Source organism: Pygocentrus nattereri, chromosome 19, assembly GCF_015220715.1.
Source record: "Pygocentrus nattereri isolate fPygNat1 chromosome 19, fPygNat1.pri, whole genome shotgun sequence".
Taxonomy (NCBI): Eukaryota; Metazoa; Chordata; class Actinopteri; order Characiformes; family Serrasalmidae; genus Pygocentrus; species Pygocentrus nattereri.
In genome coordinates this window covers 747,615-771,669 of record NC_051229.1, presented here as the reverse complement: position 1 = coordinate 771,669, position 24,055 = coordinate 747,615, and the positions used below count along the sequence as shown (strand labels likewise).

The 24,055-nt window shown below is 33.2% G+C and overlaps 1 protein-coding gene across 4 annotated transcripts in view; it reads left to right on the top strand.

Moving 5' to 3' along the window:
• The first annotated feature begins 451 nt into the window (after nt 1–451).
• Nucleotides 452–24,055, top strand: part of tecrl2b (trans-2,3-enoyl-CoA reductase-like 2b) — a 37,328-nt gene continuing 13,724 nt past the window's right edge. For all 4 annotated transcript variants that reach the window (XM_037531177.1, XM_037531178.1, XM_037531176.1 and 1 more), the window contains exons 1-4: nt 452–648; nt 2,177–2,228; nt 2,344–2,388; nt 3,831–3,934. In XM_037531177.1, coding sequence (XP_037387074.1) covers nt 481–648; nt 2,177–2,228; nt 2,344–2,388; nt 3,831–3,934 — 369 coding nt within the window. In that variant the 5' untranslated portion in view covers nt 452–480. The remainder of the gene's footprint in view (nt 649–2,176; nt 2,229–2,343; nt 2,389–3,830; nt 3,935–24,055) is intronic.

Here is a 24,055-nt window from a genome sequence, read left to right as displayed (position 1 = left end):
TGACATCGTAACGATAGCACAACCCATTTCACCATGCAAAGAACCTTTTAAGCATGAAATGGTTCTACATAGAACCTTATTATTACATCTTTTTAAAGTGTTTTTACTAAATCAGTAGTTACTGGACAGTAAGTCAGGATAGTCAGGAGTCAACTTTATGGAACATTATATGTTTGGGGATGGTGGTTTCGTGGAGGGTGGAGAGCTTGTGGGGAGGGGGGGCTGTTGGGGCAGATAAGTAGGTCAGGCAGGGTTCTCGGGTGTTTGTTTGCAAGTTAAATGTAACCCTCGAGTGAACTCATTTCAGAGCCAGATCAGTGGAAACCTCAGGAAGATTAAGAAACCATCTCAGCTGGTCATTCGATCTGAGCTGTAGAAGCTGATAGGTGTGTGAGATCATCAGAAGCATGCCACCCTCATACCACCCACAGCCCACCCCGCTCGGGCCTGAGCTCAGCCGCCCCACACTGCAGCAGAAGAATGGAATGTTTGGAGTTAAAGGATTTATTCACTGTTGCCCAGTTTATAAAGGCCAGGTGTGACCACGGCCTGAAAGCTGGAGGTCCTGCCAACTTCAAGAATTATGTTTTTTTTGAGGTGGAGATTCTGGACCCCAAAAGCAAAGCTCAGCTCTGCTACCTGGACAAGGTGCGTCAGATGGTGTTCCTATGTTAAAGTATTTTTCCTCTATGCTCTTAGAAAAGATGGTTCTGCAAGGGTTCTTTAGTAAAGGAAATGGTTCAACATAGAACCATGAATGCTCAAAGAAGCATTTGCATGTTTTGCATGGCGAAATGGTTCTTCAGACTGATGAAGAACGTGTTGTGTATGGTTTCATATTGTTACAAGCTTAAGACATCATAACAACAATAGAACCCTTTTTGGTGCTATAGAGAACCATTTTGAAAAAGGTGATATGCACAGTACGTTCTCCATCAGTCTGAAGAACCACTTCACTATGCAAAGAACCTTTGAACAATGCACACTTAATAAAAAGTGGTTCTTCAAGGGTTCTTTAGTAAAGAAAATAGTTCTACACAGAACCATGAACAACCCTTTGCATGATTAAAGGGTTCTTTGCACCATTAAAGGGTTCTCCAGATTGATGGAGAATATGCTTTAGACAGTACTATATAGAACCTTTTTGAAAAAAGTTCTATATAGCAACCAAAGGGTTCTACTATTTTAACAAGCTTGACAAGGTAATAATAGAAGAACCCTTCTGAGTGCTATATAGAACTTTTTTCTAAAGAACCCTTGATGAACAATCTTTTTTTAAGAGTGTACCTTTGAGGTTACATTTACATTGTTACATTGTTACCTTGATTAATGGAAAATGTACCTGCAAAGGACCTTGAAATGTGTTCATATATAGAACTACTATATAGAACTATTGCTTTTACTAAAGAACCCTTGAAGAACCATGTTATTTAAGATTGTTCATAAGTTCATGATGTGAGAGTGCATAAGGTCATCATGACAACTTACATAAACATATATAAATATTCATGAAGACTTATTTAAATAGGTGTCGTATGTCATAAAGGCCGCCGTTACCATCTTTGACGTCAAGTTGATGGAACACCTGCGGCAGGTGACAGTGGTTTTTAGTCGTGATGTTTTTACAGCTGACTGTAGCGTAATGACCACTATATGGACAAAAATGTTTGTCCATTCATCCAGAAGAACATTTGTTAGGTCAGACACTGATGTTGAGCAAGAGGGTCTGGCGCTCAATCTCCGTTCTATGTGTCTATTGTCTGACACCGTCTGATTATCTGCAGTTATCAGATTATTAAAGAGCATTTAAACACACTCACTAATGTAATACTGATGGTGTGACAGGTTGAAACTTATAAATGATCAAATTTATCTGACTTTATCTAAGAACCACTGTAAATGCTCACTGTGTGACAAATGATACCTCTTACAGTACATAAAGGTTTATGTGATGATTATGTAGCCTTATGGAATCTTACCAATGTCTTCATTGAGATGTTTAGATTAGACAACACTGAAAGAAGATACTCAGGGCATCAGCTCACAAAGGATCATCTATGGAGTTATGAATGTCCATAAGCATTTTTTAAGGAGAATCTCAGCTGAAAAGACAGTTGTGTTGAAACCTGAGAGTGACCAGTTGTGACAGCTGTCCGTTTTTTCCTGATTTTTCCAGGTGGAGCCCAACGCTACAGTCGGAGAAATCAAGAATCTGCTGCACAGACTCTGTGAGTGCTCTTGTTTAACTGTGTAAATAAACTCGCTGATACCGCGTCCATAATCCTGTGAGGAATCTTATTATAAATAGTCTGATGCTGATAACGATGTGCTAAATGTTTGCAGATCCTAAGTGGTATCCATCGAGACAGGCCCTGAAGCTGCACCCGGGTAAATATGTTTCAGTACTGAGTAGAAACAGAGATGATTAGGAGCCGGATTACAGAACCGTCTTAGCTCTGAAATCTGGTGTTTAATCTCCCTGACAGACTGAATTCAGGACAGTAGCTATTCCAGAATATCAGCTCCACCTTCATCATCTCATCATTACCTCCAGATCAGAAAACAGCATCACACAAACATCCTGACTGGACTAAACCTCCTAAATCCTGTCCTAACTTCAGGATGAACCCCAGCAGGGTCCTGACTTCTGTTTAAGGCCCGTTTCTCTGGTTCTGAGGCGGCTGAGTCAGGCAGCGTAGTTCACTACCAGCATAATGAGCTCCATTTATTCCTACTGTAAAACGCGGCTTTCACTGGGAGATGTTTTTCTCTTCTAACTCTGCGCTTTAAACATCTCAGACGCTGCCGACTCGAACTCCACCGCCCCTCTGATCACCTTCCTGTGTTAATGTAGATGATGGAGTATTACAGTGATGGTGGTGAATAATGAGGAGGCGGAGCTGAACGTGTGGCTGTTTATTAGGAGGAGGAACGTTAGCATGCTCGGCTAAAGAGTTTGGGAAATGGAGACTGAAACTGGGGAGACAGTGACTCTGATAAACAGCAGGGGGAGCTCTGATAAACAGCAGGGGGCGCTCTCACGGTATTCATTACTTACAGTTTATCACTCTTTAGTTCTGTTTGATCTTTTTTACATTAGTAACAGCAGCTCAACTCACATTTTAACATTATTTTGATGGCGTGTTTACATTTCAGCTATGTGTTTATGGTCAGTTGCTAGGAAACAGTCATGAGTGCTGATTATCAATTCTGATCAAGTATGTTAAGATTTCCTAACTGGAGACCTGATGCTGTAAGATAAGTTTCCTATGTTAAGACTAGATTTGCTTGCGTAACATGAATTCATGTAAAATCTTATCTTGACCCGTCAGATCTGAGTTCAGGACTAAAGAGAGGAAGTTTCTGTAATACGGCCCCAGACGTCCCCCTCTAAAAGCTCCTCACAGTGGTGGTGATGGGAACCAGACGTCCCCCTCTAAAAGCTCCTCACAGTGGTGGTGATGGGAACCAGACGTCCCTCTAAAAGCTCCTCACAGAAAGTTCCTCCATAAACTGGTTCTGAATTCACTGCCTGATGACTGAGACGCTGTTTTATGAGTTTTGAGAAAGTTTTGGTACTAAAATATATTTCTAGTCCTTTAATGGTGGAGGGATACATGCAGGTTATTGTGACACAAAATAGTCCCCAAAGAAAAGGTATTATTTCAGTTTTTCCACTGTTCTATCATTATATGATTATGTTTGTGTTGACTCCTGGTTCCTGTCACCACCAAGGCAAACAATTTTGACTCAGTAAGTTTCTAGACAGCGAACCATTTCACACTTCATAGTGTTTAACCAGTTTCTGCTGAATGTCCCGCGGTTTCCAGAGGGAAAAGCCCTGAAGGATGAAGAAGTTCTGGAGGATCTGCCGGTGGGAACCACAGCCACTATGTTCCTGCAGGACCTTGGACCACAGCTGAGCTGGACGATGGTAAAACGAGCATCTATCTAACCTTTTTTTAAATTAGCATTCAGCATCAAACCATAATAAACATTTCAGATACTGTACGTATACATTGGGGTGCAGGACAAGGGTTTAGGGGGCTGCAGTGCCCCTTGATTTCAGGATTGCAATGGTTATTAATAAATTAATGAAACAACCTGGACTGTATAATAATTTGAGTGTAGTATAATAACAGCCTTGAGCTCTGCTTAAGCAGCCGCTGTACTTTCATTGCAGTGAGCTGAAAACTGGCCACTTCAGGTACGAGTCACTCAAACACACACAGGCTCCATCTAAAGACTACTGCACACTGTCTAAAACTACTGCACACTATAGACTACTCACCATTTAAAGACTACTGTAAGCTATCTAAAGACTACTGCACAATGGACAAAGGCAGTATTTTACATAAATGATTCAACTTCAATCGTAAAATAAACAGTTGATATTGTCCCAATTTTCTCTGAATTGATAAGGCTATAGTCTTACATTTGTGTGTTTTTCACCGTTCATAAATTCCCTTAATATTCACACAACAGCATCAAAAAATGTTGGATAATGTGTCCACATGGTGTATTTTGTCCAAATAATTCAAAGGCCATCGTAAAACGTACATTGCATTTTGCACCAAATTTGACTAAATTCCTAAGGCTATAGTCTTACCTTCGTGTGCATTTTTTGACCATTCATGAATTCCCTTTATCTTCGCACAAAGTCATCTAAATGCGTTTGAAAATGTGTCCACATGATGTATGTTACACAAACAAATCAAATTTCACAATAAAATTTACATTTGATATTGCCACAAATTTGACTAATTACATAAGTCTATAGACTTACCTAGCTGTGCGTTTTTTGACCTTTCAAAAATTCACTTCATATTCACACAAAGGCATCAAAATGTGTTGGATAATGTGACCACATGTTGTATTTTGTGTAAATATTTCAAATTCCACAAGAAAATGTACTTTTGATTTTGCACAAAATTTACCAAAATTCATAAGGCTATAGTCTTACCTTCGCATGTTTTTTCACCATTCATTAATTCCCTTAATATTCACAAAAAGGGAGGAAAATGTGTTGGATAATGTGTCCACATGATGTCTTTTGTCCAAATAATTCAAAGGCCATCATAAAACGTACATTGCATTTTGTACCAAATTTGACAAAATTCATAAGGCTATAGTCTTACCTTCGTGTGCATTTTTTGACCATTCATAAATTCCCTTTATATTCACACAAAGGCATCAGAATGTGTTTGAAAATGTGTCCACATGATGTATTTTACACAAACAAATCAAATTTCACACTAAAATTTACATTTGATATTGACACAAATTTGACAAATTACATAAGGCTATAGTCTTACCTTTCGTGTGTTTTTTCACCGTTCATAAATTCCCTTAATATTCACAAAAAGGGAGCAAAATGTGTTGGATAATGTGTCCACATGATGTATTTTGTCCAAATAATTCAAAGGCCATCATAAAACGTAGATTTGATATTGCCACAAATTTGACAAATTACATAAGGCTATAGACTTACCTAGCTGTGCGTTTTTTGACCGTTCAAAAATTCCCTTCATATTACACAAAGGCATCAAAATGTGTTGGATAAGGTGTCCACATGTTGTATTTTCTGCCAATAATTCAAATTTCACAATAAAATGTACTTTTGAATTTGCATCAAATTTTGCAAAATTCATAAGGCTATAGTCTTACCTTCGTGTGCATTATTTGACCATTCATGAATTCCCTTTATATTCACACAAAGGCATCAAAATGTGTTGGATAATGTGTCCACATGATGTATTTTACACAAACAAATCAAATTTCACAATAAATTGTATTTTTGATTTTGCACAAAATTTACCAAAATTCATAAGGCTATAGTCTTACCTTTTGTGTGTTTTTTCACCGTTCATAAATTCCCTTAATATTCACAAAAAGGGAGCAAAATATGTTGGATAATGTGACCACATGATGTCTATTGTCCAAATAATTCAAAGGCCATCATAAAACATACATTGCATTTTGCACCAAATTTGACAAAATTCATAAGGCTATAGTCTTATCTTCGTGTGTTTTTTCACCATTCATAAATTCCCTTAATATTCACAAAAAGGGAGCAAAATGTGTTGGATAATGTGTCCACATGATGTCTTTCGTCCAAATAATTCAAAGGCCATCATAAAACGTACATTGCATTTTGCATCAAATTTTGCAAAATTCATAAGGCTATAGTCTTACCTTCGTGTGCATTTTTTGACCATTCATGAATTCCCTTTATCTTCGCACAAAGTCATCTAAATGCGTTTGAAAATGTGTCCACATGATGTATGTTACACAAACAAATCAAATTTCACAATAAAATTTACATTTGATATTGCCACAAATTTGACTAATTACATAAGTCTATAGACTTACCTAGCTGTGCGTTTTTTGACCTTTCAAAAATTCACTTCATATTCACACAAAGGCATCAAAATGTGTTGGATAATGTGACCACATGTTGTATTTTGTGTAAATATTTCAAATTCCACAAGAAAATGTACTTTTGATTTTGCACAAAATTTACCAAAATTCATAAGGCTATAGTCTTACCTTCGTGTGCATTTTTTGACCATTCATGAATTCCCTTCATATTTTCACAAAGGCATCAAAATGTGTTGGATAATGTGTCCACATGGTGTATTTTGTGTAAATATTTCAAATTCCACAAGAAAATGTACTTTTGATTTTGCACAAAATTGACCAAAATTCATAAGGCTATAGTCTTACCTTCGTGTGCATTATTTGACCATTCATGAATTCCCTTAATATTCACACAAAGGCATCAAAATGTGTTGGATAATGTGTCCACATGATGTATTTTACACAAACAAATCAAATTGCACAATAAATTGTATTTTTGATTTTGCACCAAATTTACCAAAATTCATAAGGCTATAGTCTTACCTTTTGTGTGTTTTTTCACCGTTCATAAATTCCCTTAATATTCACAAAATGGGAGCAAAATGTGTTGGATAATGTGTCCACATGGTGTATTTTGTGTAAATATTTCAAATTCCACATGAAAATGTACTTTTGAATTTGCATCAAATTTTGCAAAATTCATAAGGCTATAGTCTTACCTTCGTGTGTTTTTTCACCATTCATTAATTCCCTAAATATTCACAAAAAGGGAGCAAAATGTGTTGGATAATGAGTCCACATGATGTCTTTCGCCCAAATAATTCAAAGGCCATCATAAAACGGACATTTGATTTTGCTCCAAATTTGACAAAATTCATAAGGCTATAGTCTTACATTTGTGTGTTTTTTCACCATTCATAAATTCCCTTAATATTCACAAACATGCAGCAAAATGTGTTGGATAATGTGTCCACGTGATGTATTTTACACAAACAAATCAAATTTCACAATAAATTGTACTTATGATTTTGCACAAAATTGACCAAAATTCATAAGGCTATAGTCTTACATTCGTGTGTTTTTTCACCATTCCTTAATTCCCTTAATATTCGCACAAAGGCATCAAAATGTGTTGGAAAATGTGTCCACATGGTGTATTTTGTGTAAATATTTCAAATTCCACAAGAAAATGTACTTTTGAATTTTCATCAAATTTTGCAATATTCATAAGGCTATAGTCTTACCTTCGTGTGTTTTTTCACCATTCATTAATTCCCTTAATATTCACACAAAGGGAGCAAAATATGTTGGATAATGTGACCACATGATGTCTATTGTCCAAATAATTCAAAGGCCATCATAAAACATACATTGCATTTTGCACCAAATTTGACAAAATTCATAAGGCTATAGTCTTATCTTCGTGTGTTTTTTCACCATTCATAAATTCCCTTAATATTCACAAAAAGGGAGCAAAATGTGTTGGATAATGTGTCCACATGATGTCTTTCGTCCAAATAATTCAAAGGCCATCATAAAACGTACATTGCATTTTGCATCAAATTTTGCAAAATTCATAAGGCTATAGTCTTACCTTCGTGTGCATTTTTTGACCATTCATGAATTCCCTTTATCTTCGCACAAAGTCATCTAAATGCGTTTGAAAATGTGTCCACATGATGTATGTTACACAAACAAATCAAATTTCACAATAAAATTTACATTTGATATTGCCACAAATTTGACTAATTACATAAGTCTATAGACTTACCTAGCTGTGCGTTTTTTGACCTTTCAAAAATTCACTTCATATTCACACAAAGGCATCAAAATGTGTTGGATAATGTGACCACATGTTGTATTTTGTGTAAATATTTCAAATTCCACAAGAAAATGTACTTTTGATTTTGCACAAAATTTACCAAAATTCATAAGGCTATAGTCTTACCTTCGTGTGCATTTTTTGACCATTCATGAATTCCCTTCATATTTTCACAAAGGCATCAAAATGTGTTGGATAATGTGTCCACATGGTGTATTTTGTGTAAATATTTCAAATTCCACAAGAAAATGTACTTTTGATTTTGCACAAAATTGACCAAAATTCATAAGGCTATAGTCTTACCTTCGTGTGCATTATTTGACCATTCATGAATTCCCTTAATATTCACACAAAGGCATCAAAATGTGTTGGATAATGTGTCCACATGATGTATTTTACACAAACAAATCAAATTGCACAATAAATTGTATTTTTGATTTTGCACCAAATTTACCAAAATTCATAAGGCTATAGTCTTACCTTTTGTGTGTTTTTTCACCGTTCATAAATTCCCTTAATATTCACAAAATGGGAGCAAAATGTGTTGGATAATGTGTCCACATGGTGTATTTTGTGTAAATATTTCAAATTCCACATGAAAATGTACTTTTGAATTTGCATCAAATTTTGCAAAATTCATAAGGCTATAGTCTTACCTTCGTGTGTTTTTTCACCATTCATTAATTCCCTAAATATTCACAAAAAGGGAGCAAAATGTGTTGGATAATGAGTCCACATGATGTCTTTCGCCCAAATAATTCAAAGGCCATCATAAAACGGACATTTGATTTTGCTCCAAATTTGACAAAATTCATAAGGCTATAGTCTTACATTTGTGTGTTTTTTCACCATTCATAAATTCCCTTAATATTCACAAACATGCAGCAAAATGTGTTGGATAATGTGTCCACGTGATGTATTTTACACAAACAAATCAAATTTCACAATAAATTGTACTTATGATTTTGCACAAAATTGACCAAAATTCATAAGGCTATAGTCTTACATTCGTGTGTTTTTTCACCATTCCTTAATTCCCTTAATATTCGCACAAAGGCATCAAAATGTGTTGGAAAATGTGTCCACATGGTGTATTTTGTGTAAATATTTCAAATTCCACAAGAAAATGTACTTTTGAATTTTCATCAAATTTTGCAATATTCATAAGGCTATAGTCTTACCTTCGTGTGTTTTTTCACCATTCATTAATTCCCTTAATATTCACACAAAGGCATCAGAATGTGTTTGAAAATGTGTCCACATGATGTATTTTACACAAACAAATCAAATTTCACAATAAAATGTACTTTTGAATTTGCATCAAATTTTGCAAAATTCATAAGGCTATAGTCTTACCTTCGTGTGTTTTTTCACCATTCATTAATTCCCTTAATATTCACAAAAATGCAGCAAAATGTGTTGGATAATGTGTCCACATGATGTCTTTCATCCAAATAATTAAAAGGCCATCATAAAACGTACATTGCATTTTGCACCAAATTTGACAAAATTCATAAGGCTATAGTCTTACCTTTTGTGTGCATTTTTTGACCATTCATGAATTCCCTTTATATTCGCACAAAAGCATCAAAATGTGTTGGATAATGTGTCCACATGGTGTATTTTGTGTAAATATTTCAAATTCCACAAGAAAATGTACTTTTGAATTTGCACCAAATTTGAGTAAATTCATAAGGCTATAGTCTTACCTTCGTGTGCATTTTTTCACCTTTCATGAATTCCCTTAATATTCACACAAAGGCAGCAGAATGTGTTTAAAAATTTGTCCACATGATGTATTTTACACAAACAAATCAAATTCCACAATAAAATGTACTTTTGATGTTGCACAAAATTTACCAAAATTCCTAAGGCTATAGTCTTACCTACCTGTGCGTTTTTTGACCTTTCAAAAATCCCCTTAATATTCCCACAACAGCATCAAAATGTGTTGGATAATGTGTCCGCATGGTGTATTTTGTCCAAATAATTCAAAGGCCATCATGAAACATAAATTTTATTTTGCACCAAATTTGACAAAATTCATAAGGCTATAGTCTTACCTTTTGTGTGCATTTTTTGACCATTCATGAATTCCCTTTATATTCGCACAAAGGCATCAAAATGTGGTGGATAATGTGTCCACATGGTGTATTTTGTGTAAATATTTCAAATTCCACAAGAAAATGTACTTTTGAATTTGCACCAAATTTGAGTAAATTCATAAGGCTATAGTCTTACCTACCTGTGCGTTTTTTGACCTTTCAAAAATTCCCTTAATATTCCCACAACAGCATCAAAATGTGTTGGATAATGTGTCCACGTGATGTATTTTACAGAAACAAATCAAATTTCACAATAAATTGTACTTTTGATGTTGCACAAAATTGACCAAAATTCCTAAGGCTATAGTCTTACCTTCGTGTGCATTTTTTGACCATTCATGAATTCCCTTTATCTTCGCACAAAGTCATCTAAATGCGTTTGAAAATGTGTCCACATGATGTATGTTACACAAACAAATCAAATTTCACAATAAAATTTACATTTGATATTGCCACAAATTTGACTAATTACATAAGTCTATAGACTTACCTAGCTGTGCGTTTTTTGACCTTTCAAAAATTCACTTCATATTCACACAAAGGCATCAAAATGTGTTGGATAATGTGACCACATGTTGTATTTTGTGTAAATATTTCAAATTCCACAAGAAAATGTACTTTTGATTTTGCACAAAATTTACCAAAATTCATAAGGCTATAGTCTTACCTTCGCATGTTTTTTCACCATTCATTAATTCCCTTAATATTCACAAAAAGGGAGCAAAATGTCTTGGATAATGTGTCCACATGATGTCTTTTGTCCAAGTAATTCAAAGGCCATCATAAAACGTACATTGCATTTTGCACCAAATTTGACAAAATTCATAAGGCTATAGTCTTACCTTCGTGTGCATTTTTTGACCATTCATGAATTCCCTTTATATTCATACAAAGGCATCAGAATGTGTTTGAAAATGTTTCCACATGATGTATTTTACACAAACAATGCAAATTTCACACTAAAATTTACATTTGATATTGCCTCAAATTTGACAAATTACATAAGGCTATAGTTTTACCTTTTGTGTTTTTTCACCATTCAAAAATTCCCTTAATATTCACAAAAAGGGAGCAAAATATGTTGGATAATGTGTCCACGTGATGTATTTTGTCCAAATAATTCAAATGCCATCATAAAATGTACATTTGATTTTGCTCAAAATTTGACAAAATTCATAAGGCTATAGTCTTACATTTGTGTGTTTTTTCACCATTCATAAATTCCCTTAATATTCACAAAAAGGGAGCAAAATGTGTTGGATAATGTGTCCACGTGATGCATTTTGTCCCAATAATTCAAAGGCCATCATAAAACGTACATTGCATTTTGCACCAAATTTGACAAAATTCATAAGGCTATAGTCTTACCTTCGTGTGCATTTTTTGACCATTCATAAATTCCCTTTATATTCACACAAAGGCATCAGAATGTGTTTGAAAATGTGTCCACATGATGTATTTTACACAAACAAATCAAATTTCACACTAAAATTTACATTTGATATTGCCACAAATTTGACAAATTACATAAGGCTATAGTCTTACCTTCGTGTGTTTTTTCACCGTTCATAAATTCCCTTAATATTCACAAAAAGGGAGCAAAATGTGTTGGAAAATGTGTCCACATGATGTATTTTGTCCAAATAATTCAAAGGCCATCATAAAACGTAGATTTGATATTGCCACAAATTTGACAAATTACATAAGGCTATAGACTTACCTAGCTGTGCGTTTTTTGACCGTTCAAAAATTCCCTTCATATTACACAAAGGCATCAAAATGTGTTGGATAAGGTGTCCACATGTTGTATTTTCTGCCAATAATTCAAATTTCACAATAAAATGTACTTTTGAATTTGCATCAAATTTTGCAAAATTCATAAGGCTATAGTCTTACCTTCGTGTGCATTATTTGACCATTCATGAATTCCCTTTATATTCACACAAAGGCATCAAAATGTGTTGGATAATGTGTCCACATGATGTATTTTACACAAACAAATCAAATTTCACAATAAATTGTATTTTTGATTTTGCACAAAATTTACCAAAATTCATAAGGCTATAGTCTTACCTTTTGTGTGTTTTTTCACCATTCGTTAATTCCCTTAATATTCACAAAAAGGGAGCAAAATATGTTGGATAATGTGACCACATGATGTCTTTTGTCCAAATAATTCAAAGGCCATCATAAAACATACATTGCATTTTGCACCAAATTTGACAAAATTCACAAGGCTATAGTCTTACCTTCGTGTGTTTTTTCACCATTCATAAATTCCCTTAATATTCACAAAAAGGGAGCAAAATGTGTTGGATAATGTGTCCACATGATGTCTTTCGTCCAAATAATTCAAAGGCCATCATAAAACGTACATTGCATTTTGCATCAAATTTTGCAAAATTCATAAGGCTATAGTCTTACCTTCGTGTGCATTATTTGACCATTCATGAATTCCCTTTATATTCACACAAAGGCATCAAAATGTGTTGGATAATGTGTCCACATGATGTATTTAACACAAACAAATCAAATTTCACAATAAATTGTATTTTTGATTTTGCACAAAATTTACCAAAATTCATAAGGCTATAGTCTTACCTTTTGTGTCTTTTTTGACCTTTCATGAATTCCCTTAATATTCACACAAAGGCAGCAGAATGTGTTTGAAAATGTGTCCACATGATGTATTTTACACAAAGAAATCAAATTTCACAATAAAATGGACTTTTGATGTTGCACAAAATTTACCAAAATTCCTAAGGCTATAGTCTTACCTACCTGTGCGTTTTTTGACCTTTCAAAAATTCCCTTAATATTCCCACAACAGCATCAAAATGTGTTGGATAATGTGTCCACGTGATGTATTTTACAGAAACAAATCAAATTTCACAATAAATTGTACTTTAGATTTTGCACAAAATTGACCAAAATTCATAAGGCTATAGTCTTACCTTTTGTGTGTTTTTTGACCTTTCATGAATTCCCTTAATATTCACACAAAGGCAGCAGAATGTGTTTGAAAATGTGTCCACATGATGTATTTTACACAAACAAATCAAATTTCACAGTAAATTGTACTTTTGATTTTGCACCAAATTTGACAAAATTCATAAGGCTATAGTCTTACCTTTTGTGTGTTTTTTGACCATTCATGAATTCCCTTAATATTCACACAAAGGCAGCAGAATGTGTTTGAAAATGTGTCCACATGATGTATTTTACACAAACAAATAAAATTTCACAATAAAATGTACTTTTGATGTTGCACAAAATTTACCAAAATTCATAAGGCTATAGTCTTACCTTCGTGTGTTTTTTCACCATTCATTAATTCCCTTAATATTCACAAAAATGCAGCAAAATGTGTTGGATAATGTGTCCACATGATGTCTTTCATCCAAATAATTAAAAGGCCATCATAAAACGTACATTGCATTTTGCACCAAATTTGACAAAATTCATAAGGCTATAGTCTTACCTTTTGTGTGTTTTTTGACCTTTCATGAATTCCCTTAATATTCACACAAAGGCAGCAGAATGTGTTTGAAAATGTGTCCACGTGATGTATTTTACACAAACAAATCAAATTTCACAATAAGTTGTACTTTTGATTTTGCACAAAATTGATCAAAATTCATAAGGCTATAGTCTTACCTTCGTGTGTTTTTTCACCATTCCTTAATTCCCTTATTATTCGCACAAAGGCATCAAAATGTGTTGGAAAATGTGTCCACATGGTGTATTTTGTGTAAATATTTCAAATTCCACAAGAAAATGTACTTTTGAATTTGCATCAAATTTTGCAAAATTCATAAGGCTATAGTCTTACCTTCATGTGTTTTTTCACCATTCATTAATTCCCTTAATATTCACAAAAATGCAGCAAAATGTGTTGGACAATGTGTCCACATGATGTCTTTCGTCCAAATAATTCAAAGGCCATCATAAAACGTACATTGCATTTTGCACCAAATTTACCAAAATTCATAAGGCTATAGACTTACCTTTTGTGTGTTTTTTGACCTTTCATGAATTCCCTTAATATTCACACAAAGGCAGCAGAATGTGTTTGAAAATGTGTCCACATGATGTATTTTACACAAACAAATCAAATTTCACAATAAAATGTACTTTTGATGTTGCACAAAATTTACCAAAATTCCTAAGGCTATAGTCTTACCTACCTGTGCGTTTTTTGACCTTTCAAAAATTCCCTTAATATTCTCACAACAGCATCAAAATGTGTTGGATAATGTGTCCACATGGTGTATTTTGTCCAAATAATTCAAAGGCCATCATGAAACATGAATTTTATTTTGCACCAAATTTGACAAAATTCATAAGGCTATAGTCTTACCTTTTGTGTGCATTTTTTGACCATTCATGAATTCCCTTTATATTCGCACAAAGGCATCAAAATGTGTTGGATAATGTGTCCACATGGTGTATTTTGTGTAAATAATTCAAAGGCCATCATGAAACATGAATTTTATTTTGCACCAAATTTGAGTAAATTCATAAGGCTATAGTCTTACCTTTTGTGTGTTTTTTGACCTTTCATGAATTCCCTTAATATTCCCACAACAGCATCAAAATCTGTTGGATAATGTGTCCACGTGATGTATTTTACACAAACAAATCAAATTTCACAATAAATTGTACTTTTGATTTTGCACAAAATTGATCAAAATTCATAAGGCTATAGTCTTACCTTCGTGTGTTTTTTCACCATTCCTTAATTCCCTTAATATTCGCACAAAGGCATCAAAATGTGTTGGAAAATGTGTCCACATGGTGTATTTTGTGTAAATATTTCAAATTCCACAAGAAAATGTACTTTTGAATTTGCATCAAATTTTGCAAAATTCATAAGGCTATAGTCTTACCTTCATGTGTTTTTTCACCATTCATTAATTCCCTTAATATTCACAAAAATGCAGCAAAATGTGTTGGACAATGTGTCCACATGATGTCTTTCGTCCAAATAATTCAAAGGCCATCATAAAACGTACATTGCATTTTGCACCAAATTTACCAAAATTCATAAGGCTATAGTCTTACCTTTTGTGTGTTTTTTGACCTTTCATGAATTCCCTTAATATTCACACAAAGGCAGCAGAATGTGTTTGAAAATGTGTCCACATGATGTATTTTACACAAACAAATCAAATTTCACAATAAAATGTACTTTTGATGTTGCACAAAATTTACCAAAATTCATAAGGCTATAGTCTTACCTACCTGTGCGATTTTCACCTTTCAAAAATTCCCTTAATATTCTCACAACAGCATCAAAATGTGTTGGATAATGTGTCCACATGGTGTATTTTGTCCAAATAATTCAAAGGCCATCATGAAACATGAATTTTATTTTGCACCAAATTTGACAAAATTCATAAGGCTATAGTCTTACCTTCGTGTGCATTTTTTGACCATTCATGAATTCCCTTCATATTTTCACAAAGGCATCAAAATATGTTGGATAATGTGACCACATGTTGTATTTTGTGTAAATATTTCAAATTCCACAAGAAAATGTACTTTTGATTTTGCACAAAATTGACCAAAATTCATAAGGCTATAGTCTTACCTATGTGTGCATTTTTTGACCTTTCAAAAATCCCCTTAATATTCCCACAACAGCATCAAAATGTTTTGGATAATGTGTCCGCATGGTGTATTTTGTCCAAATAATTCAAAGGCCATCATGAAACATGAATTTTATTTTGCACCAAATTTGACAAAATTCATAAGGCTATAGTCTTACCTTCGTGTGCATTTTTTGACCATTCATGAATTCCCTTTATATTCGCACAAAGGCATCAAAATGTGTTGGATAATGTGTCCACATGGTGTATTTTGTGTAAATATTTCAAATTCCACAAGAAAATGTACTTTTGAATTTGCACCAAATTTGAGTAAATTCATAAGGCTATAGTCTTACCTTCGTGTGCATTTTTTCACCTTTCATGAATTCCCTTAATATTCACACAAAGGCAAAAGAATGTGTTTGAAAATGTGTCCACATGATGTATTTTACACAAACAAATCAAATTTCACAATAAAATGTACTTTTGATGTTGCACAAAATTTACCAAAATTCCTAAGGCTATAGTCTTACCTTTTCTGTGTTTTTTGACCTTTCAAAAATTCCCTTAATATTCCCACAACAGCATCAAAATGTGTTGGATAATGTGTCCACGTGATGTATTTTACAGAAACAAATCAAATTTCACAATAAATTGTACTTTAGATTTTGCACAAAATTGACCAAAATTCATAAGGCTATAGTCTTACCTTTTGTGTGTTTTTTGACCTTTCATGAATTCCCTTAATATTCACACAAAGGCAGCAGAATGTGTTTGAAAATGTGTCCACATGATGTATTTTACACAAACAAATCAAATTTCACAGTAAATTGTACTTTTGATTTTGCACCAAATTTGACAAAATTCATAAGGCTATAGTCTTACCTTTTGTGTGTTTTTTGACCATTCATGAATTCCCTTAATATTCACACAAAGGCAGCAGAATGTGTTTGAAAATGTGTCCACATGATGTATTTTACACAAACAAATCAAATTTCACAATAAAATGTACTTTTGATGTTGCACAAAATTTACCAAAATTCATAAGGCTATAGTCTTACCTACCTGTGCGTTTTTTGACCTTTCAAAAATTCCCTTAATATTCCCTCAACAGCATCAAAATGTGTTGGATAATATGTCCACATGGTGTATTTTGTCCAAATAATTCAAAGGCCATCATGAAACATGAATTTTATTTTGCACCAAATTTGACAAAATTCATAAGGCTATAGTCTTACCTTTTGTGTGCATTTTTTGACCATTCGTGAATTCCCTTCATATTTTCACAAAGGCATCAAAATGTGTTGGATAATGTGTCCACATGGTGTATTTTGTGTAAATATTTCAAATTCCACAAGAAAATGTACTTTTGAATTTGCACCAAATTTGAGTAAATTCATAAGGCTATAGACTTACCTTCGTGTGCATTTTTTGACCATTCATGAATTCCCTTAATATTCACACAAAGGCAGCAGAATGTGTTTGAAAATGTGTCCACATGATGTATTTTACACAAACAAATCAAATTTCACAATAAAATGTACTTTTGATGTTGCACAAAATTTACCAAAATTCCTAAGGCTATAGTCTTACCTACCTGTGCGTTATTTGACCTATCAAAAATCCCCTTAATATTCCCACAACAGCATCAAAATGTGTTGGATAATGTGTCCACGTGATGTATTTTACACAAACAAATCAAATTTCACAATAAATTGTACTTTTGATTTTGCACAAAATTGATCAAAATTCATAAGGCTATAGTCTTACCTTCGTGTGTTTTTTCACCATTCCTTAATTCCCTTAATATTCGCACAAAGGCATCAAAATGTGTTGGAAAATGTGTCCACATGGTGTATTTTGTGTAAATATTTCAAATTCCACAAGAAAATGTACTTTTGAATTTGCACTAAATTTTGCAAAATTCATAAGGCTATAGTCTTACCTTCATGTGTTTTTTCACCATTCATTAATTCCCTTAATATTCACAAAAATGCAGCAAAATGTGTTGGACAATGTGTCCACATGATGTCTTTCGTCCAAATAATTCAAAGGCCATCATAAAACGTACATTGCATTTTGCACCAAATTTACCAAAATTCATAAGGCTATAGACTTACCTTTTGTGTGTTTTTTGACCTTTCATGAATTCCCTTAATATTCACACAAAGGCAGCAGAATGTGTTTGAAAATGTGTCCACATGATGTATTTTACACAAACAAATCAAATTTCACAATAAAATGAACTTTTGATGTTGCACAAAATTTACCAAAATTCCTAAGGCTATAGTCTTACCTACCTGTGCGTTTTTTGACCTTTCAAAAATTCCCTTAATATTCTCACAACAGCATCAAAATGTGTTGGATAATGTGTCCACATGGTGTATTTTGTCCAAATAATTCAAAGGCCATCATGAAACATGAATTTTATTTTGCACCAAATTTGACAAATTTCATAAGGCTATAGTCTTACCTTTTGTGTCTTTTTTGACCTTTCATGAATTCCCTTTATATTCGCACAAAGGCATCAAAATGTGTTGGATAATGTGTCCACATGGTGTATTTTGTGTAAATATTTCAAATTCCACAAGAAAATGTACTTTTGAATTTGCACCAAATTTGAGTAAATTCATAAGGCTATAGTCTTACCTTCGTGTGTATTTTTTCACCTTTCATGAATTCCCTTAATATTCAAACAAAGGCAGCAGAATGTGTTTGAAAATGTGTCCACATGGTGTATTTTACACAAACAAATCAAATTTCACAATAAAATGGACTTTTGATGTTGCACAAAATTTACCAAAATTCCTAAGGCTATAGTCTTACCTACCTGTGCGTTTTTTGACCTTTCAAAAATCCCCTTAATATTCCCACAACAGCATCAAAATGTGTTGGATAATGTGTCCGCATGGTGTATTTTGTCCAAATAATTCAAAGGCCATCATGAAACATGAATTTTATTTTGCACCAAATTTGACAAAATTCATAAGGCTATAGTCTTACCTTCGTGTGCATTTTTTGACCATTCATGAATTCCCTTCATATTTTCACAAAGGCATCAAAATATGTTGGATAATGTGACCACATGTTGTATTTTGTGTAAATATTTCAAATTCCACAAGAAAATGTACTTTGGATTTTGCACAAAATTGACCAAAATTCATAAGGCTATAGTCTTACCTATGTGTGCATTTTTTGACCTTTCAAAAATCCCCTTTATATTCGCACAAAGGCATCAAAATGTGTTGGATAATGTGTCCACATGGTGTATTTTGTGTAAATATTTCAAATTCCACAAGAAAATGTACTTTTGAATTTGCACCAAATTTGAGTAAATTCATAAGGCTATAGTCTTACCTTCGTGTGCATTTTTTCACCTTTCATGAATTCCCTTAATATTCACACAAAGGCAACAGAATGTGTTTGAAAATGTGTCCACATGATGTATTTTACACAAACAAATCAAATTTCACAATAAAATGTACTTTTGATGTTGCACAAAATTTACCAAAATTCCTAAGGCTATAGTCTTACCTTTTGTGTGTTTTTTGACCTTTCAAAAATTCCCTTAATATTCCCACAACAGCATCAAAATGTGTTGGATAATGTGTCCACGTGATGTATTTTACAGAAACAAATCAAATTTCACAATAAATTGTACTTTTGATTTTGCACAAAATTGACCAAAATTCATAAGGCTATAGTCTTACCTTTTGTGTGTTTTTTGACCTTTCATGAATTCCCTTAATATTCGCACAAAGGCAGCAGAATGTGTTTGAAAATGTGTCCACATGATGTATTTTACACAAACAAATCAAATTTCACAATAAAATGTACTTTTGACGTTGCACAAAATTTACCAAAATTCATAAGGCTATAGTCTTACCTACCTGTGCGTTTTTTGACCTTTCAAAAATTCCCTTAATATTCCCTCAACAGCATCAAAATGTGTTGGATAATATGTCCACATGGTGTATTTTGTCCAAATAATTCAAAGGCCATCATGAAACATAAATTTTATTTTGCACCAAATTTGACAAAATTCATAAGGCTATAGTCTTACCTTTTGTGTGCATTTTTTGACCATTCATGAATTCCCTTTATATTCGCACAAAGGCATCAAAATGTGTTGGATAATGTGTCCACATGGTGTATTTTGTGTAAATATTTCAAATTCCACAAGAAAATGTACTTTTGAATTTGCACCAAATTTGAGTAAATTCATAAGGCTATAGTCTTACCTTCGTGTGCATTTTTTGACCATTCATGAATTCCCTTAATATTCACACAAAGGCAGCAGAATGTGTTTGAAAATGTGTCCAAGTGATGTATTTTACACAAACAAATCAAATTTCACAATAAACTGTACTTTTGATTTTGCACAAAATTGATCAAAATTCATAAGGCTATAGTCTTACCTTCGTGTGCATTTTTTGACCATTCATGAATTCCCTTCATATTCGCACAAAGGCAGCAGAATGTGTTTGAAAATGTGTCCACATGATGTATTTTACACAAACAAATCAAATTTCACAATAAAATGTACTTTTGACGTTGCACAAAATTTACCAAAATTCATAAGGCTATAGTCTTACCTACCTGTGCGTTTTTTGACCTTTCAAAAATTCCCTTAATATTCCCTCAACAGCATCAAAATGTGTTGGATAATATGTCCACATGGTGTATTTTGTCCAAATAATTCAAAGGCCATCATGAAACATAAATTTTATTTTGCACCAAATTTGACAAAATTCATAAGGCTATAGTCTTACCTTTTGTGTGCATTTTTTGACCATTCATGAATTCCCTTTATATTCGCACAAAGGCATCAAAATGTGTTGGATAATGTGTCCACATGGTGTATTTTGTGTAAATATTTCAAATTCCACAAGAAAATGTACTTTTGAATTTGCACCAAATTTGAGTAAATTCATAAGGCTATAGTCTTACCTTCGTGTGCATTTTTTGACCATTCATGAATTCCCTTAATATTCACACAAAGGCAGCAGAATGTGTTTGAAAATGTGTCCAAGTGATGTATTTTACACAAACAAATCAAATTTCACAATAAACTGTACTTTTGATTTTGCACAAAATTGATCAAAATTCATAAGGCTATAGTCTTACCTTCGTGTGCATTTTTTGACCATTCATGAATTCCCTTCATATTTTCACAAAGGCATCAAAATATGTTGGATAATGTGACCACATGTTGTATTTTGTGTAAATATTTCAAATTCCACAAGAAAATGTACTTTGGATTTTGCACAAAATTGACCAAAATTCATAAGGCTATAGTCTTACCTATGTGTGCATTTTTTGACCTTTCAAAAATCCCCTTTATATTCGCACAAAGGCATCAAAATGTGTTGGATAATGTGTCCACATGGTGTATTTTGTGTAAATATTTCAAATTCCACAAGAAAATGTACTTTTGAATTTGCACCAAATTTGAGTAAATTCATAAGGCTATAGTCTTACCTTCGTGTGCATTTTTTCACCTTTCATGAATTCCCTTAATATTCACACAAAGGCAACAGAATGTGTTTGAAAATGTGTCCACATGATGTATTTTACACAAACAAATCAAATTTCACAATAAAATGTACTTTTGATGTTGCACAAAATTTACCAAAATTCCTAAGGCTATAGTCTTACCTTTTGTGTGTTTTTTGACCTTTCAAAAATTCCCTTAATATTCCCACAACAGCATCAAAATGTGTTGGATAATGTGTCCACGTGATGTATTTTACAGAAACAAATCAAATTTCACAATAAATTGTACTTTTGATTTTGCACAAAATTGACCAAAATTCATAAGGCTATAGTCTTACCTTTTGTGTGTTTTTTGACCTTTCATGAATTCCCTTAATATTCGCACAAAGGCAGCAGAATGTGTTTGAAAATGTGTCCACATGATGTATTTTACACAAACAAATCAAATTTCACAATAAAATGTACTTTTGACGTTGCACAAAATTTACCAAAATTCATAAGGCTATAGTCTTACCTACCTGTGCGTTTTTTGACCTTTCAAAAATTCCCTTAATATTCCCTCAACAGCATCAAAATGTGTTGGATAATATGTCCACATGGTGTATTTTGTCCAAATAATTCAAAGGCCATCATGAAACATAAATTTTATTTTGCACCAAATTTGACAAAATTCATAAGGCTATAGTCTTACCTTTTGTGTGCATTTTTTGACCATTCATGAATTCCCTTTATATTCGCACAAAGGCATCAAAATGTGTTGGATAATGTGTCCACATGGTGTATTTTGTGTAAATATTTCAAATTCCACAAGAAAATGTACTTTTGAATTTGCACCAAATTTGAGTAAATTCATAAGGCTATAGTCTTACCTTCGTGTGCATTTTTTGACCATTCATGAATTCCCTTAATATTCACACAAAGGCAGCAGAATGTGTTTGAAAATGTGTCCAAGTGATGTATTTTACACAAACAAATCAAATTTCACAATAAACTGTACTTTTGATTTTGCACAAAATTGATCAAAATTCATAAGGCTATAGTCTTACCTTTTGTGTGCATTTTTTGACCATTCATGAATTCCCTTTATATTCGCACAAAGGCATCAAAATGTGTTGGATAATGTGTCCACATGGTATATTTTGTGTAAATATTTCAAATTCCACAAGAAAATGTACTTTTGAATTTGCACCAAATTTGAGTAAATTCATAAGGCTATAGTCTTACCTTTTACACAAACAAATCAAATTTCACAATAAACTGTACTTTTGATTTTGCACAAAATTGATCAAAATTCATAAGGCTATAGTCTTACCTTTTGTGTGCATTTTTTGACCATTCATGAATTCCCTTTATATTCGCACAAAGGCATCAAAATGTGTTGGATAATGTGTCCACATGGTGTATTTTGTGTAAATATTTCAAATTCCACAAGAAAATGTACTTTTGAATTTGCACCAAATTTGAGTAAATTCATAAGGCTATAGTCTTACCTTTTGTGTGTTTTTTGACCTTTCATGAATTCCCTTAATATTCACACAAAGGCAGCAGAATGTGTTTGAAAATGTGTCCACATGATGTATTTTACACAAACAAATCAAATTTCACAGTAAATTGTACTTTTGATGTTGCACAAAATTTACCAAAATTCCTAAGGCGTTTTTTGACCTTTCAAAAATTCCCTTAATATTCCCACAACAGCATCAAAATGTGTTGGATAATGTGTCCACATGGTGTATTTTGTCCAAATAATTCAAAGGCCATCATGAAACATAAATTTTATTTTTGCACCAAATTTGACAAATTACATAAGGCTATAGTCTTACCTTTTGTGTGTTTTTTCACCATTCTTTAATTCCCTTAATATTCACAAAAAGGGAACAAAATGTGTTGGATAATGTGTCCACATGATGTCTTTCGTCCAAATAATTCAAAGGCCATCATAAAACGTACATTGCATTTTGCACCAAATTTGAGTAAATTCATAAGGCTATCGTCTTACCTTCGTGTGCATTTTTTCACCATTCATGAATTCCCTTAATATTCACACAAAGGCAGCAGAATGTGTTTGAAAATGTGTCCACATGATGTATTTTACACAAACAAATCAAATTTCACAATAAAATGTACTTTTGATGTTGCACAAAATTTACCAAAATTCCTAAGGCTATAGTCTTACCTACCTGTGCCTTTTTTGACCTTTCAAAAATCCCCTTAATATTCCCACAACAGCATCAAAATGTGTTGGATAATGTGTCCGCATGGTGTATTTTGTCCAAATAATTCAAAGGCCATCATGAAACATGAATTTTATTTTGCACCAAATTTGACAAAATTCATAAGGCTATAGTCTTACCTTTTGTGTGCATTTTTTGACCATTCATGAATTCCCTTCATATTTTCACAAAGGCATCAAAATGTGTTGGAAAATGTGTCCACATGGTGTATTTTGTGTAAATATTTCAAATTCCACAAGAAAATGTACTTTTGATTTTGCATCAAATCTTGCAAAATTCATAAGGCTATAGTCTTACCTTCATGTGTTTTTTCACCATGCATTAATTCCCTTAATATTCACAAAAATGCAGCAAAATGTGTTGGATAATGTGTCCACATGATGTCTTTCGTCCAAATAATTCAAAGGCCATCATAAAACGTACATTTGATTTTGCTCCAAATTTGAC